The 19,217-nt window shown below is 36.8% G+C and overlaps 1 protein-coding gene across 1 annotated transcript in view; it reads left to right on the forward strand.

Annotated features, from left to right (window-relative positions):
- Window positions 1-14,339: 14,339 nt before the first annotated feature.
- The window catches only part of DCAF6 (DDB1 and CUL4 associated factor 6), a 73,684-nt gene continuing 68,806 nt past the window's right edge, over window positions 14,340-19,217 (forward strand). Inside the window, exons 1-2 of the mRNA XM_010186012.1 lie at window positions 14,340-14,418; window positions 16,621-16,682. Coding sequence (XP_010184314.1) covers window positions 14,340-14,418; window positions 16,621-16,682 — 141 coding nt within the window. The remainder of the gene's footprint in view (window positions 14,419-16,620; window positions 16,683-19,217) is intronic.

Genomic DNA, 19,217 nt, shown 5'->3' on the forward strand with positions numbered 1-19,217 from the left:
ATAGACCGGGAGCCGTGGTTTACGCCCGAGGCTGACCAGGCTCCGGATTTACCGGCCCTGAGCCTCTGAGGATCGCTAACAAATACCGCAAACGCCGGGATAACAGCGCGATTGTTCTCCCGGCTTTTCGGTGTTTCCTGGGTTTTGGAGAGCCGAGTGCTGGGCTGAGCCGCCGGAGCGCGTTCGGTGCCGGCTGATTTAGCGGGGCTTTGTGCTCGCCACTGCTCTGCAGCCGGCGAGGATGGCAGGGGGGGTCCTCTCAATACGTCTCGGCTTCTTGCTGCGGGCCCTTCCGAAGGCTAAGCTGGCTATTTTCGCTTTCTAAGTGCCGTAAGTTAAAAATAGTGATAGTTTCGGTTGACGAGGCTTCAGGGAGACTTCCTCAGTGTGAAAGAACTATTGGCATTGGTAATGACGCAGGTTTTGTGCATTCGCCGTTTCCCCCTTCCCCAAAATATTTTTTAGCAAAAATATTTATTAAGGTGGGTTTTTTTGGAGGTGTGGCGATCTATTGCATATATTATAGTGACAGTCAGACTGGGGGGGCGGGGTGGCTCTCCGAGGAAGATGGCTTACTGGTCGCAAACACATTCCTTTGTGCTTGTGTGGCAACATAATCCCTGGTTTTGAGTCGAAACGTTGAGTACTTGAGATGGAAGTTAGTCACAGCGTTGTAAAAAGTGTATCTTTTTGTACTTCCTAGGTATTTCTGACTGTGGTCAGTATTGGTTTTCATTTGGTTTTCTGGTGGAATTTAAGGTGACATATCACATTACCAACTCAGTTTTCTGTCTGTGGTCCCTGAGCACTCAGTAATCCACAAAAGGTAATTCAGTAAAGCAAGGCCATTGCTGGTAGGTTTCCACCTATTATAGAGAGTGTGTATGTGTGTATAACACCCATGTGCATGTGTGTCCTTTGGGAAAATAAAAATAAAAATGAGGTCCTGAAATTAAAAAAGGCGGAAAATGAATGGCCCAACTGCTTTTGACTTTTTTTTATGTCTTGACGGCTGTGCTTGGTCAAGTCTTAGCTGAGGGTTGTCCTAACTTTTAGTGATCAAACATGGATATCCGTCTGACTGGTTACTTAAGGATTTTTTTTTTTAATTTTTTTTTTTTGCTTGCTCCAGTTGGTGCAGAAAAGCTCAGTGTTAAAATTAGGACTGTAGTGTGTAGATTGTGAAGAGGCACCATAAGACCTTTTGGTTTTGCATTTATATAATTGTGTCTCTGACAGCTGAAGTATTAAGATTCAATCAGTAGAAATCACTTCTTCCCAGTTTTATTAAGATCTCTTTTCTGGATGCTGCTCCAATACAATGTGCATAACTTCAGTTATAAACAAAATCCCTCTGGTGACTAGCTTAAGATCTTGTATTTACTGTTTTTCATTTAACCTAAACATGTTCAGGTGCTTTACAGCCTTGAGAAAATAGGACCTGGGAGAAACTTCCCACTGAATCAATGTTAAGATCTGCGTTGGTGGTGACAAGAGTTGCTCGGTCCTTACTGACTTCTGCTTTTAACAAAAGGGGGTTAGCACATGGTGTGCTTTTCTTGAAGAACCATTGCACTTGTATTAAAAATGGCATTTATGGCCTTAATAGACCCATTAATTTTGCTGCTAGTCAGGTGTGATTGATTGTGTGCAGACGTACCAGACAGCAGGCCTGTTGCCTTTGCATTTTATGTGCGGTTTAGTCTCTGTGCAGGTCTTTTCTCTTCCAGACTTCAGCAGCTCCATGTAGGAGCTTTGTTATTTGGACACAGATTGAGACCACAGTGGTTAGATGAGTAACAGTGATTGTTGGTCGTTGCTGATTGGGTCTGAATGAGAAGTAAGGTTTCTTCCTATTTGTACCATTTTTATACTGTTTCAACAGTCCAGCGGACAGAATGAATGCAAGTCAGGCATTTCATTTTGACTTAGTAATAGCATGGGGAGACTCGAAGCATTGCCCATGTGCTTTTTTTAACTTTTGTTTGGGTTATTTGTTTGGGGTTTTTGTTTAGGTGGGTCTTTTTTGGTAAATTTGTCAAATCAATTATGGATACCAGTACAAAATAAAATAGATTATATGTCTTTTTCTTGTCTCCTGCTATTTTTCAGCCAGCAAATCAAAGGAGAAACCTTATAGCAAGTCCGTAACTAACCATGCAGTTCACACTGCATTGGAAGGATGATGCTATGTGTGAATGATACCTACATAGTGAACTGGTCCTTTGGAGAGTGTTGTTATGCTACAATGTAAAATACGGGCAGTATTGAAGGCGACTGTGTGCTGAAGGAAGACATCTGAGAACTAAATAGTGTTTCCTATTGAGTCTGTGTTTCAGTTTCACCAAGTGGCACTCTATTTATAGCCTCTCTTGGCTTTCGAAAACAGCTGCTCCAGGAAGGATCTGTGCATTGCACTGTTCCTTCTCATGCAGATAGTTCGCTCCTGGAATTTATGTCCTTGCAAAACTCTGTCTGTTTTTGCAAGATCTCTTAAGTAATTGCTCTTCAACCTTGTCCTTTCTGGACAGGGTTCCAGAGGCAAGTCTTGTGGAGATGGGGCAATATATAGATACCTGGGATGTGTCCTTCAGATGTTATTATTTGGTGAGAATTCCTGCTATGGTGATAGAGCGGAAAATGTGGGTCTTTTCAATGTCTGTTAGCTACATTTTCTTCAGCATTTGTAGGCTAATTAGTCTCAATTTCAGGCACTGCTTGTATCTGAAGTCTCCAGAGAAAGCCAAGCCTCTGGGACACTGACAGTAATGCTCTTTTCTTTGATTGAGTTCGAGCAACGTCTTAGCCTAATGCTGGTGGGAGGAGTCCTGCTGCTGGATCACAGACGGAAACTGAGTTTCGGGTTACTTTCAGTTGTTAAAAACATCACAGTGCTTTTACATGGGAAAACATTGGGAGTAAACTGTAGTATCCAATTAAAATTCTGCTTTGAAACTGGCAAATGCAATTCTTCAGTTGTGATACTGTCTCAAGAATCCCCAAATCTTTGCTGCAGTTTTATATCATTATGGCAATATTTCAGTGTCCAGTGAACATATCAGTTCTGATAGAACGGAAAGTGTTCAGTGCCGTCACAATAAAGGCTTTTATGTGGATAAAGTACAACATACAATAATTTGACTAGAGAAATAGCAGCATGGGTTTCTTGCAAGAAAGAAGTGAGTTCATCATTCTTCTGAAGTATTTGTTGTGATGGGTTTATTTGCTTTTCTGCAAAGGGTCACACTGCTGAGGATGGCTCTGTATAGCCTGAAGACTTCTTCCTCCTTTTTTTATTCTTTTCTTTTTTTTTTCTCTTTTCCTTTTTTTTTCTGTTAACTGGCATAGCAGGTTACCCAGAGTAAATCTGTTGGTCTAAAATAGTTTGCAGAGAGGAACTGATTCTGTTTTTTAGCTCAAACTGATTGTTGGAAGTTGTGGTGCTTGATATAATGGAAGCAAGTATCAAAATAAGCCAGTTCTCCCTAATCTCTGATATCCTTGTTTGCACATTATTTTTTAACATCTTTCCTTGTGATCTGAAGTTTTAAGTTTTCCAGATTTCCTAGAGATAGTGTTGTGATGCTGTCTCCTGAGCTTCCCCTCCCCTGTCTTTAAAGACTTTCTTATCTCACTAAGTTTGTCTCATCCTGTTTATTTAAGATTTGAAATCTATAAATTAACTGTAAGGAAAACAGTAGTTAGGTTCCCTGTGGTCAAATTTTGTAAAGTTTCAACAGCTGTTGCTGAAAAGAGAACTGTAGGTAAAGAGAGCTTACTAAACTAACCAGGTGTCAGTAGCTCCACCTCTTAACCGAGATGAACCGTAAAATGAAAACTAATCACAATTTTGAAGTAAGTTAATTGCCCTCTTCATAGAAAGGGTTGAAAAACAGGATAGGCAAGAATAGCTGCGGTGTGTGTGGACAACTGATTAGTTCTGATGTTGACTGTTATATTCATTACCTGATTAGTTTATAAAACTAGTAGACTTTATTTAGCGTCGGGTGCGAGGGGGCATTATTTATTCCATCCAAACTCACATGACTACTGGGACTTTTCTTGGCATATTTATACACAGGAGTTTCCGGACTGCATAATCCAAGTTACAATGATTGGTAACAATTTAAATATAATTATAATACATTTCAATATCTGCTGAATCATTCATGGATCAAACTGCGCTTGTGTCCAAGAGATCATTTGGTAGTGTCTGGTGGTCCCTTGCGGTTCTGAAGAGGCACTCCTGCTGTCTTTTCCATGGACTCTGAGTCTCTCTCACATATTTTGTCTTTCCTGGCCCTGTAACTTTTCCTCGGCTCCCTTATCTTGGTCCCAGCCAGTGTTCTGCTGGTTTATCTGTACTCCTTCAGAATGTACTAGCAAGTATCTGTACTAGGATGTATCAGTCACAGTTACAAAAATCATGTCCTCAAGTTCTTGTTTGAGGCCCCTTACAACATTGCTGCTGTTGAACATTTAGTTCTTGAAATATGTTGCCTGGGGTGGGAGAGTGAAATTAATTTCTTAAAATACTGAAAACTTCCATTTTCCTTTTCTTTGGACAAACAAACAAAAACCAGAAGAGACGGAAACTTGAACTTTAGGGAAAACAACTAGAAAGAGATGTTATTTTCCCAAATTTTCACCGCAGCTATATTTTGACGTGTGGTATCTTAGTCTTTGAAAAGAATGCAGAGGAAGAAGGAAGGGTCAGACAGCTTTAAAATTATCAGCTTTGTAGTTGGTGTTCTTGCAGACTTGGAGATAGTCACAGAGTATTTAATCAACCTTTCTTCTTTAATTCTTTGCATAATACTTTTGATGTTGTTTTCAGGTGCACTGTTACATTTCATGTCTAAACCTCTGGCATTAATTTTCTTTTTCAGCACCAATTAAAACCACTGCATCTGTCACAGCTAAAATCCAGAATTGGTAGATGTGGTTTATGGTTTTTTTTTTTCCTTTTACTAGTCTAGCAAACCAACTGATGCTTGAAAAATGACCACTATAAATATACGTGGTTGTTTGATTACAAGGACACAGATGATTGACTGCTGTTTTAATGTAAATAGTGTGGCTTCCTGATGTGCAGCATCTTCTACTGCACTTTGGTGTGTGCCCAGAAAACCAGTTCTGTAGTGATAGATTCTGGCACACACCAAATACTCTATGAAATGAGACTAACTGAAGATTTTAGAAAGATGCAGTTGGACTCCTCAGATTTGTTTCATTAGTCATGTTTTCTGAGTAATAGAAATGGGCAGAGTTGGAACTGAAGTTCACACTGGAATGAATGAATGAGAGGAAAATACATCTTTGAAACAAAACATAACAATCTAATATATATCAGGCAGGAAATCTGGTATCATTGTTGGATTTTCAGTGCATATATAGAAAAGTTTGAAATGTATACAAGCATTGCAGAAGAAGGTTAGTTTTTAATTTTAAAAAACACGGGAGAGTACAGTGATCAGGTATTGACTTAAACTGGATATGTTTTGTTTGTTTGTTTTCCCTGTTAATAAAAGCAAGACTTAGCAACTGTAGCCCTTAAAATATTACAGATGGGCAATCGAAAGAGCAATGTATCATCGAGGCTGTTGCTAACAAATTGAATTTGGAGAAGTTTAATGAAGAGACCATATCTAAAATGAATTCTCTGCTACCATGTCATTTAAATGTGTACCAAGGAATAGAAAGGCGCAATGCATATGTATAAAATGCTGGAAATGATTCTAGCACATAAAGGGTTTTTTTCTAGTTCCAAAGAAATCAACTGAGATAATAATTCTATTAAGCATTTTAAATGGCTGCCTTTATTTGTACAAAGTAGAACACTATCGGTAAAGAGAAACAACAACACAGTAAGCAGAATTATCTGGACAAGACAACAAATAAAGAAAAGCTGGCTGATTATGATTTGGTACATACCAGAAAACCAGAAAGAGATGTGAGCTGGGAGGCAGGATTAAGGTTGAATGAGTATTTCTAGTGTCTTGAGTGCTGAATACTTAGTTTTAATTTCAGTGTAATCAGCCTTCTGTTATCTTTGGGATTATTTTACTGGTAGACTAAGTGAGCTGTGGAAGTGGAGACACGGGAGCCAGTTGGACCTGCAAGTGGTACAGTCAGCAGCACTACACTAGGTACATTTGATAGCTTGTTTTCTACCATCTCGGGAATCTTTGCTTGTAGTTAACAATATCATTGACCTTTCCTCAGTTACACCTTCCCTGTGGGTTTTGTGGTTTAATTGTTAGAGTTTGTGTTACTGCTTCTGTCTCTTCAGTGTTGTCCCACCTTGCTCCTACTCGGTGATGAAGTGTTGACAATCACTTCAGAATGTTTTCTTGAAAAAATGACGTGAAGGATCCACGATTACTCCCTACTTCTGTCACTCTGTCCTGAAATAAGATAATATCCAATGTTCTTTTAGAATGTCGGGGATTAACAGGAGTACAACTTCTGTTGTTTTGTTTTTTGTTATTTTTAATATATATACTAGCATCGATTTGTGAAAAACTGCAGACCCTTACAGATCTCCTTATTATGTTCTTTGGTGGGACTGCTTTGCTGAAGATTGGTTTTTGTGGGTTTTTTTCAGGTGTTTGTTGGTTTGTTGCTTTGTTTGGGTTTTGGAGGAGTGTTTGTTTGTTTGTTTTGGTTTTGTTTTTTTATAGTGCTGTCCAAATCAGATGTTGTTATCAATATACCTACTTAGTGAGTTTTGATGTTTTAATTTTCTAAATCACCAACTTTTTTTGCTTCTGTTGTACCTTGACATACAGCATAAAAACATTAATGGAAAGGGGATTTATGGCATTGCATACAAATACATCCAGCCTAAGTGAAGCTAAAAGGAAATGGTAAAAAATTGGTACAGCTGTTTCAGATTATTGATTTTCTGTCCTACAGGAATTCAAGAGGCCTTTTAAGCTGTCTCCGGTTTTGTCATCTTTGCTTGACATGGACTGAATTATGCAGATATGCTTTTTGTTTTTAAGGGATTGACCTTATGTCTAATGTCTATGCAGTGAACACTAATCATGTGTGTTAATGGTTGCTAAGAAGTATGAGTGCATGTGAGTGTGCCGTAGTCCCAAGGTTTTGCATGTATAATTATATTATTTGAATTATACTCAGTCTTAGGATGCAAATCTATTTGCTTTGTAGCCTTTGAACTCTCAGTCTTCTCATGCAAACAGCTGGAGAATGTAAAGATTTGTGTACACTTCAAGTATCTTTTCATTTTTGATTGCAGTATTTCTTTGAATTTACATTGTGTGCATTTAAAGACAATCTTTGTACAAGGAATGTATTTGCTTTGTAAATAACTGCTTGTGTTGTGATACTGAGCATTTTAGACAGCTTCATAGTTAAGTTGCACCTTGATCTTGTAATAATGAGCTTTGGATACATGAAAGCTGTCTCTTGCTGCAAAAACAAGTCATGTACTGCGTGCACTGGATTTGTGTATCAGGGTGAAGCAGTGATGTGAGAGATCACTTTAGATCTCTTATTTTTTTATTTATTTATTTTTAATTTTTCCTGTAGCCTTCTTCCAGTTGGATTGCTTCCATTAACTGCATTAGGGTAGACCATTAAGCATACCTGTGTTTAATCACTTTTAAAGTTGTTGCACTGCAATACTATGAGTTCTTGTGACTTTGCTTGCGATTCCTGATCTTCTATCCTTGAATGTCCCCGAAATAGTCTAGTGGGATATAACTGATCATGTGTCAAGAACTTGTTGACACTTGAGACTAGTCCTGTCCCAGCACTAAGGAAAAAGATCAGTTCAGATATAAAGTATGCCAGCCCTCAGACAGAACTAGATTTTTCATCGATTAAGTGCAAGTCTCAGCATTTTCTTCTCTTTGGGGCTTAGTGAGCTGCTGATTCAGATAGGTCCCAAATGCTTTAGTATGTGTTGAATCATTAAATATTGAACATGAGTATCGTGAGATGGGATCTGAGTCACATCACTGAATTTTAATATCCCCTTATTTTCCTCATTTTGTTCTTCAAGGATTTGCAGGCTTTCCTCAGGAACATTGAATGCATCATTAATGCTGCTGCTCTCTGCTTAGCAGATATCATGAGGAAGATGAGAATCATCCTCCTCTTCCCTGTGAACTGAATGTGTTCTGAACCATTAGTGATTTTCAACCTCTGTTGAACTACTGAAACTTTACCAGTATAGAAAACTATGACACAAAACCAAAACCACCTCTTTATTTAGGTCACATGGCTTTGTTGTTGTTATTATTGTAGTGCATTCCCATTATTTACCTTTCCTAGGAAGTGAGGAAAAATGTGGGTCCTTTTCAATTTGTTTTTATTTTAGAAACACTGTTGCATCCTGAAGGCTCTCTTCAGTAAAAAGCAGAATCTTTTGAGTTAAACGGGTTTTTTTGGTCATCTAGGGTGAGTATATACAGTTTAATGCAACCAGCAATGTAACTATTAAAATTAAGCTTTTTTCATTTGTTTTTTTAATCCCCAATGATAATTCAACTTACTTCACAGTGTTACTTAATAGTCATCTACTACCAAGACTCAGATATCTACTTTAGTTTTGACATCATTTATCTTTAAACTCTAATCCTGGGGAACTTTTAAGTGTTTACACTTGTAATCTCATGGTTGTGTTATTCTATCTCTCTCTCTGTCTCGCACTCTATCGCGCTCTCTATCTTGCGCTCTCTCTATCTCTCTCTATCTCTATTTCACATCTTCCCCCAAACCTGGCAGTGTATAATTCCCATACTATGCAGGATTAAATGTATTTTTAATTAGCTAGGTGTGCAGAATAGCAAATGCTTTAATTCAGTTCCACCCTGTCCAAATTCTCACTTTCACTGAGATATCCTTGTGGGAAAGGCAGGCTCAGCTTTTTTTGCTAGAAGACATGTCTCTCTAGATATGCTGGTAAGCTTCTATAGAATCACTTCTAATCTGCTTTAAAATGAGTGTTGAGTTAGCTTAAACAACTTTAAGTAGTAGGCTTTTGTTTATCCCAGAACTTTTATCCGAAATGGGCTAAGAGATATTCCTGTGATTGGTCTTGCTGGCTGATTGGGAGAGGCAGTAGCCCCGTATGGACACTTATAGGTAATGGAAGGACTGGCAGCAGTACTGGGCACACTGATCTTCAACCCTGATAGGATGTGCCCAATAGGAATGTGCTTCTCCTAAGAGCAGGTTCCAGTAACTTCTGCTTTCCCTCTGCTAGGGATTTTCCATGCTCCAGTATTCATTTTGTCCGAGTGCTTGGAGGTGAGAGAAGATCATGGTTCTGCTCAGTCTTAGCTTTTGTGCTTTCATAGCCCTGCTTCAGCTTATTAGATGTTGTCTGTTCTTGCTGAGAAGTAGAGCTCTGAATTAACTTCGGATGTTACACAGATAAGTAGTACTTGAGAAAATAAAGCAGAGTACCTGTGGTGATGTGTATTTCCCGAAGTGCTGTAAGGGTTGTCTGTGTTACTGTTACAGTGTTGATAAAATTCTTACAAGAAATTGTTCAACAGACATTACTGATACACATACTATTTCAGATGAAGACTTTTCAAAGTCAGAGAAAAACATTTCCAAACACATGTTCAAACCTACAGTAATGCTGTTTACTCCAACTTGCAACACTCTGCGTAATATTTCTTTTTGCCTTCAGTTAATGGAAGTCTCTGATTCCTTTGAGAAGAAAACAGGGCTCGTGTATATTTTTCTTGACCTGATGACTATTCAGTTTTTAGAACAGTACCTGTTTTAGAATTTCAAGATGTTTACTTGGGAGACATATTTTAGTGCTGATGGAGAAAACAGAAGATGCTTTTGCATTTGGTAAATCATACAGCCAATGAAACACGCTTAAGCTATTTCAGACAGTTTTGTGTTGAAATACATGTTATCTTTTTGCCTTTGGTTGTCTTTTACAGCTTCTCTTTGTTTTATCATATGACTTTTTTGTCCTCTGCCCTGTAGAAATTAAAAATACTTGTGACATAATATAAAAAATTAGTACCTCTTATCTCAGTGAGTAGTTTGTGTATGATCATTTGACTACTTAAAGGTTTGTGTGAATATCAGAATCTCTGAAAACTGGCATTTTTTTCCTCCTGTCACAAGAACATACCCGTTTTACCCTGTGCTCAGTTGAAATTTGTGGCAAGAATGATACAGAAGACTACTATGGGCAGTGTAAGTGGGAAGAGGATAGCTATCAGAATATGGTGTACTGGTGAATGTAATCCACTTAGTACTAGTCAGCATAAAATGCTTACTCAAAAGCTAGTACTTAGAATATGCAGATAAAATGCCTTCTCCAAGACAGGTAGTTGTATTTTGTGCCACATTTTTTGCTACTGAAAACACCTTAAATTATATTAATACAATTGAATTTTATGTATTAATTATATTTCAAGGATAAAACATGTTAAACATGAAACAGACGTTAAACACATTGGTTTAAAGCTCAAATGCTTGTACCCTTACCAGTGAAAGAGCCCAATGGAAGCTGATACTCAGGAGTAGATACTTTTAGAATCTGAGATATGTTTGAAAGGTAATTACAGACATTGCACTAGTGCTAACAAATCTTATCTGTGCTGTTACCTATGATAGCTTGCTATTGCAGATTTGGTACAAGCAAGCCTAAACTGAAATCTTTTCCAAAATGGTTATTATTTACAAAAAAATATATAACATTGTTGATTTTTTTTGTTTGTTTTTTACTTCAGCAGATCTGTCTTTGTGTTTATTTTGAGATCAAATCTTATATCACTATACTCACCAGGAGATGCTATAGACATGCTGGATTGTAATTCAGGGCATAGTGTCTTATCTTCTGTAGCTTCTGTCTTAGTGTTAATCTGTGAAAGTTTTGTGTTTCTTAATACATGAAGCTTATTCTGAAGCATATTTTGGAATATGAATGCAAACTTGATTAACACAAAGTTGCTTGAGGCTGGATGTTTAGTAGCAGAGTTCTTACATATTAAAATGGCAAGTTTCTTGATTGAAATGAAAATGTTTTGTGTTTTCTGTATAGGATTCAGACCTGCAGTCTTGATGGTGTATCATCAAGAGCAGAGAAGAATTTGGGTTATCTGTTTTGAACTTAAATCGTAATGTAGTTGTTCATCGTAACTTGGAATGTAATCTTTTAAACATTGGCAATAGCAGGAGTTACCATTTTTTTGGCATTTATACAGTAGTACAAACCAATAAGGAAATATAACTTGGGGCCTTGATCAAAAAAGGACTGGCGTTCACACCATTGGATTTAGATTTTGGCAGTACTGCTTATTCACTGTCTCCTTTGATAAATTGTTTCAGTTTCCTGTGTCACAGTTTCAGTGTCTATAAAATGGGGCCATTGTCAGTCTACATAGCTAACAAATGTTTTTCAAGATTTTAATTAAAATCTTTGAGAATTTTAACATACCTTGATGACAGTTAATTCAGTACATATTGTGTATAGTCCTGTTTATTGTATGGTATATGGAGAATTCTGGCTGCTGTATAGAATATTCAAAGTAATGTGCTGAGGAAAAACAACGTGTGGAGATGTCGATCGAAAATTATACTGGATCACTATGCAGAGGTTGACATAGTCAATCCAGCAAAATAAGCCGTACACAAATGAACTGGACTTGTCTTCTCTTCATGGATTGACTTCAGAAATATGTAAAGTGTACTGTGGAAAGTCAGGAGTAGTTTTAAAATGCGCTCAGAGTGCAAGATAACATGTGCTCTGCATTGGGAACAGATGCTGGCTCTGTTTCAGTTTTAAACTAGGGCATTCCAAATGTCACAGCAAGCAAGCGCTGAGGGACTTGGCCTTGGAGAGAGCCAACTTGACATAAATGAGTGTTCATTTGATAAACAGGATCTATTACAGGTTTCCTGAATAAGGGTTGTCTTTTAATGTTTCGTACCACGGTGGTGCCACTTTGAATCAAAGTTTAGTTAGATTTCTTTAGAGCACAAATGTGCTTTAAAGCTAGACCTTCTTCATGAAAGGATCTGTACCTTTTCAATGGGAAATTCTGGAGTACAGTTTTAGATATATGAAGGTTTTACATGCTTGAAGCATTGAACTTCACTCCTGTCATCAGTTCTGAAGTAGTATTGACTAAGTTGCTTACAAAAGAGAAGGACCTGTACCTCTGCCAAAATAGCCATGCAGAAACCATCTGACCAGCAATTCCTAAAATGAGGATTGTGATCTAAATGGAGTCATAACTGCTGTGAGCGGGGAATCTGAGGAACATTTTGGTATTTTGGTATTGCTCCCTGAAGTGAGATTATGGCTGTGTATACATGCCCGAACACCAAAGTTAGACAATTCTCCAGGGGTTTAGATGCAAAGCATAATTTCATTTGACATTGTGCACAGGGGAACATTTCGAGGAAATGTTAGAAGGAAATGGCTGCAGTTTCTCTTTTGATTACTTTTCTATATTTAAATTTATATTATGAATGACTCAAAGTGGATATTCTTCCCTACAAAGAATGTGGCCTTGGAAATGGTCCTGTAGTCTCTAGCTTAATATATACTTAAAAAAAATAATTATTGACCACTCTACTGAGGGTGGCACTGTACCTTGAGGCTTCAGTAGCGCATAATGGTTGGTGAAAATGGGTGGATGGATAAAAAGTGAATTGATCTTTGTACTGAGAATGGCCCTGTACCTTGAGGCTTCAATTAGTGCATAAAGTCTAATGAAAAAGGGTGGGTAGAGCTTTAGTTTGATAGCTTTCCAAATTACAGCTCTGTAAACAATTTGCCATTTGAAATTTAACAATTTTGCTTTGTTTTGTTTTATTTGATTCTTGTTGATAGTTTCACCATAGCAGTTTCAAAGCAAACCTTGTGTATGCTCTACTGTCCAGTGAGATGATCTTGGTGGTGACAGCTTGATCACTTTATTCCTGTCTTAGACCTTATTTGAATATAAGAAATGATATATTGAAGCATCCTCACAGAATTAAATTATTCAATTTCTGGTGGCCCATAGTTAAAGGGAAAAAAGAAACAGTTTCTGGTGCCTACAGAGCCTGTACATAGTACTAGGGGAAAAGAAAACTCAAAACTTGACAGAGGTCTTGATGCTGATTTTATAAGAAAAAAATACTCTATGGGGTTTTCTCAAAAGCCTGGGTCTCCTCCAATATCTTAGCTGAAGCAAGAGCCAGGAGGCCTGCCTCTATTGGAAGATGGAGGGAACAGGTAGCCACTGGATGGGATGAGTGAGAATTAAGGATTATGAGTATTCTTGTCACCTGGGAGAGCAGTGTCTTTGATGAGGAGAATGTGACTGTTCGAAAGTGTAGCAGTAAGAGTTGTGATGCACCTGGAGAGTAAAAATGGAACGTAGCCAACTAATAAACCAGATAAACAGTATTGTGTTTTTAGTGTTTTAGTGTGATCAATATTTTTTCACTTTCCCATTTTAAGTGACTTAAATATTGGAAAACTCTAGTACTTAACTTACTGCTGAGCTTTTTTATCAAACCAATGAACTTGTGGAAGTCATTGCTGAAGTACACATTTACTGCTGTAACTTGGCTTTTAGCATCAGCAAATGCAGAGACAGTATTTTCTTCATATCTTTATCCATTCAGTTGTCTTACTGTGTTTAGCACTTTATCAAATAGGAAGGTTTTTAGAGGCAAAACATTTTAACTATTTTCTCCCTAGTCCTCTTTTTACTTTAGGGAATAAGGAAACTGTTCAAGTGTTGTAGTTTTGCTTGTATTTAATTCCGCCCTCAAATAAACATTTATATAAATAGTGATCACATGATAAATAACTTATCACATATACAACAAATAACATATGCTAGCATGTGCAATCCTAACAATTTTTTGGGTGTGTTTTAAATAGAGGAGTGTACATATATGAGACACCATTTGTCTATATCTCAAGTTAAACATTTACTGAAACTTGTACAGCTGCTGTGTTCTCATTAAGACCAAAAATTCCCAATCTAACAACAAGACAGTTCATATCTAATTTTGTCAACAAACTGCTTTAAGGAAATAAAAATTGCAATTGAAGATGTGATTAGAACACATTTACTATATCTTGCTTGCGATTTGAAGTGATTCAGATTAAAACCAGACTGTATGGGAAGGAGGAAAATCTGTTGCTCTGCTTGTTTTAAAAAGTAAGTTAAAGTAATCTCCCTCATTGTTTCTGTACAGAGAATTCTTAGCAAGTGCCTGTGTGGTTACCTGCAGATGTTGCCTCACTTCCAGATGTGTTGTATGCATATAGTGCAATTCCCAAGAATCATCCACTGCTATCAGACTTTTCTGTTCTGCAAGGGAAAATGTGGTGGGACAGGCAAACACTGGATTTTTGTGTTGTTCTGCAAAGTATACCTTTCTTAGTGAAGTTGTCCTATTTGGGCTCACATATTATTGTGCTGTATTTTGCATTAGAGTAGCACTCTGGAAGCAAATGATTGGGTTTCTGTTATGCAAAGTGATAAGTAAGCATACAGGAGGTGATATTTCCCACCTCAGTATTCACATTTACTTACAAGCAAGTGTTGTAGAAATCAAAGTAACCTAAAAACAAGAGTCTTCAATGAAAATGCATGTATCGTTCAGTATTTTGAATAAATGAGTGGATTTAACTGAAAGTACAATAAACGAAGACCGAAGTTCAAAGTCTGTTTCTCTAGGGGGAAAAATGGATAAGGAACAGTGGTAAAGAAAGAATAGTGAACTAGGTAGATGTATTCCCGATTCAGGAATACATACACTCTTGCTAGTAGTGCATGGTGTATAAGATTGTTATTTCAGTCTCTCTCTAATCATGACTGTTCCTGGTTAATGGAAGTTGTAGCACTTCTGAGCTTCCACAGTTTTAACATCTATAAAATGGAGCATAGGAGACTATGGTTTTTATCTTTTCAAAGCTAGCATAGGTGTGCTTTAAAAATAACCATTTCACCCAGTCAGTACCTTCTCTTGAAAATATTTTGCCAAAGCAGGACCTTCATCTAATATGATACTTGAGCTGCGTTATGAGCGATTTTTAATTTTGGAGGTGACTTCTAGTTCCAACAAAAATTAGGTATGAAAATATAGCTTTTAATGGAGGGAAAGCTGCATGGACATTGACTAAGGTGCCTGTGTACCAGCAGGAGTTGGTGCTGCTCGAAGGGTGTCCTGGTCTTTGAGGGATGTGACAGGGATGTCAGTGCCTGCTGCTCAGTCTCTGGTTGTGCTGCAGTACTCTGTGACTGTGAGGGACCAGTTACAGGTACCGGGTGTTCTGTTTCAGTGGTGGAGAGTATATGGGACAAATAAAAGGCATTAGGAGGAAACAAGTGGAGGGAGGAGAAATTACTTTTCCAAATTTGTGCTACAGTGCCAGAGGCAACACTGGGCTCTGAAATGGCTCAGCCTTGAGCTGAATCAAAGTAAGTTCAGAAATGTAGGATTTTCAGATGTGGAGAGGGTTCTGCTGCAGTTCTTTCCTTGACTCTTTAGTTTCCTTGAAGGAAGGAAGGTTAATTTTGAGTGAATTTGGTAGGTTTCATATTTGAAAACAGTGCAGCCTAACATAAACCTTCAGTCTAATGCTCTTCCCTGGGGTTTTGTTCCAAGTTGTACAAACACAGGGTGAAAAAGAAAATGGCCCTTGAGTTTTAAGTGCTTTTAGCATTTAAGCGAAAAGATTAGGTTTATCAATATTTGTCTTTTCTGAAAGTGATTTCTGGGGATTACTAGGTTCATTATAACCTGTTTTCATAAAGAGGAGGCATTCTAAATTAAATGAAAGTTGGAGCTATTTGTTATCTAGTTCAGGAAGAGACCACATTATTTTTGATATACTTTATTTTTCCCTCTTCATGTATATTATTACAGTAATCTTTTTAAGTGCAGTGATAAGTCAGCTTGTATATAGGGAATAAGAGCATAAGTTCCTGGGACCTTGCCTTACTCAATACGCATTTATAGATTTCTTCTTTCTCCTTCATCTCTTCCTTTCATGTCACCTTTCCAAAAGTTTTGTGTTTTATCCCTTATGTATGTATCAAATGCAATGATACTGGACTTCAATGTTGGTTTCCAAAATGCAACATTAATAACAAAATTGAAGTTGGGTTTCCTCTAAGAGGAGATGTAGAGTTGTAGATAATGCTTGGAAGATCAACTTCCAGTTCTTCGCTGAAATTACGAGGCCATGTTTTACTTTCTACTTAAGACCTAAACACATTCTTCTTTATGTTCCTATACAAAAGGTTGTCCTTCTTGAAATATGTTATCCGTGCTGTCTTTCAGCTAAGTGAACCAGCTAACCACAGGGTTATTTTCTGCTTTGTAGTTACTAGTTTTAGAGGAAGCATCAGCCTGTGAACCTGTGAACTGTTCATTTGGCTGTTTCTGCACTCTTAAGGTGGTAGAAGAGCTAGCAAATGTAATACTTGTCTTAGTATTTGTAAAATGGGAACTATATGAATTGTTTCAAGATTTACATTTATATTCTGGTTCTTCATTGTTCAGGGTTTTAGCTGCTAGTGCCCATTAGCAGGGTCTTAATCACTTCTTCAGTGTTATTGTTTTAATGGAGTATTTAATTAGTATTTTTCTTCACAGGGCGAAGAGAATTCATTCAAAGATTAAAACTTGAAGCAACCTTGAATGTACATGATGGATGTGTAAGTCACGTGCTGCATTTTCGTTTGTTAGATGTTAAATTGTGATTTTGTTGCTACAGTAATAGTTCCTTAACTTAAAGTTCCTTAACTTAAATGCAAATACCATGTATTTAAGCTGAGCTGGAAAACTCTGCTTGTTGAGACCTATATCTGAATTCTCTAGATATTTGTTCTTAAACATCTGACACTTCACCTTTGAAGCAAAACAGTATCCCATTCTGTACATTAATACTGCACCCCATTGCCGAATTAATCAGTCTCTTATGCCAGGAAAACTCGTGCTTATCTTTTCAGTTAGAACTCATCTTAAACCTTTAAATGGACTCTTAGTACCTTTGTGCTATGTTGACGTATTTTTTTGGCTTAAAGCTGAATTAGCGTTTTGAGTGATTTATTCTCCCAAAGAGCAAATGGTCAAGTGCTACATGCTTATTTAAAGAGACAAAAAAAAGCCTCCCCTGAAAGGTAATAATGTAAATTGAAATATTGCTTATTTAAATACTTAGATTTTGAAAGAGGTCCAACTATTTTAAGTCATATTATTTTAAATAAAAGATTTTACTTGAACTAGGTACAGGGCAAAGAGGTTGCCATATTACCTTTGACAAATAGAGCAGAAATTCATGGTTGTTATAGCATTGTCTTTGTTGTATAAGATATCTGAAAAGTGAAAGGTTACTAGATGTGCTGTAAGAGGTGAAAATGTAAGTGTAAATTTTATATTTTGACATGTTTATTTCAAAAGCTGTTTAAATGTAAAGGGTTTATTCTTAATCCTGAGTTGCATACACTTGTACCTTTAAATGAAGGAGTGTTATAATTGTTAATCAACACAGGAGTAGTTTTAAAGAAAAAAATGTTAATAAATTCTAGCCTTTTACCTTGAGATCAGAAGTATGATTTTGACTTGTGTATATTTGAGAAACTAGAAATGCTGGGAAAGGCAAGGATTAGAATTGCTGTATATAAAAAGTCAGCTACTTTTGCTGTACTGAGTACCATTGTAAGTTTAATGTTCTGGTACAGATGGTGTTGACTTGAAAAACCAAATATGTTAATTTCCCAGGCTTTTTTCCAAGAAACATTGTAAGAATGACAATGTAAGGTCTCTTCCAACTTGAACTATTCTGTGATTCTATGTGTAGAAAGTTATCAGTTTTTGTATTCAAGATTGTAACAGTGATTTTTACTCCAGATTTTTTTTTTCTAGTAGTTTTTTCATCTCCTCAAATATTTTAAAGATTAAATTTATCAAGTTTCTTTTCCTGAAGAAAAGGTTGGTTGGGGTGTTCAAATTATATTTTCTTTGTTTTCTTGTAAAAGAGTAATTTTTGCCCATAAAACAGGGGACAGGAAAATAGTATTTCTTCACTACTTGTTAAAAATTGAGTGACTGAGCTCTGTTTCAGTTTAAAAAAGTCTGTGTCATGTAACAGAAATTGCAAATTTGGTGTTGGCCATGTGGTATTGCCTAGGTCTGCCTAGTGGATATGTATCTGAAAATTCTATTTGAATTGATTGTGTTAGGCCACATGCTAAAGCATACTTTAAAAGCTAAGTTAATTGTTTCACTGGGTGGAAAATGTTTTAATTGAGAACTTACAGCATTATATGCAGGTGTTTAAAATACTGCTACAATTTGAAAAATGTCTTTAGAAATTGAATTTGCTCTGAACTATCCACCTTTAAAGAACAGGGTATTAGGTAGGAGTGCTTACTTCATTTACTGTGTGTTTCTTTACAGGGAGTAATCTTTCATGGCTAACAACCATTCACTATAATTTCTTACTACTTGCTTTAAAAAAAAATCTGTGAAGTAAAAGTAAATTAAATTACAATGCTCTTACTGATTAAAATGCTTATATCATCAATGGTAAATGATCATATTAGTCTTTTTCCTCCCACAAGTGCTGAATCAGCATGCATTTCAAATATGAGGAATGAATGCCATAGTTGTCTTACTAAGGGTGTTTCTGGATTTGTTGGGGATTTTTTTTTTGAATGATTGTGGTTTTTTGGAGGGTGGAGGTTGCTGTATTTTGGTTTTTGTTAAAAACATTTGCATTCTCCTGTGGAATGAGTTGTGACTTGTATTTTCTATATAAAGCATGCTGTGTAATTGGACATGGTGGACAACATACTTAAGGCAAGAATTTTTTTTTTAATTGAGGATAAAAGTAAAGTTCAACTTCCTACCATTTGATCTATGTTACAGAAAAGAAAGATCCTGTGGGAAATACAACTGCGTAATTATACTCGGGTACAATATCTTTGAAGAAAGGCGTAGTTCTATAAATGACTTTGAGTATACGTGCTCTTGTAGCAGTAATGTTACCATAGCATCTTTTTGTTTGCGATATGAGTATTTTCATCTCAGAGTTTAGGTATCATTGTCTTTAAATTGTGCAATTTTCCAGTTTGTTTGAAGACAGTTTCTAGCAGTAGTATGTGAAGTAATTCAATTAGTCTACTAAATTGTTGAGGTATGTTTGTAACCTTATCATCATTCCAGGGCATGATTTGCCTCTTTCAGCA

This window comes from Mesitornis unicolor, unplaced genomic scaffold, assembly GCF_000695765.1.
Source record: "Mesitornis unicolor isolate BGI_N332 unplaced genomic scaffold, ASM69576v1 scaffold24446, whole genome shotgun sequence".
NCBI lineage: Eukaryota > Metazoa > Chordata > Aves > Mesitornithiformes > Mesitornithidae > Mesitornis > Mesitornis unicolor.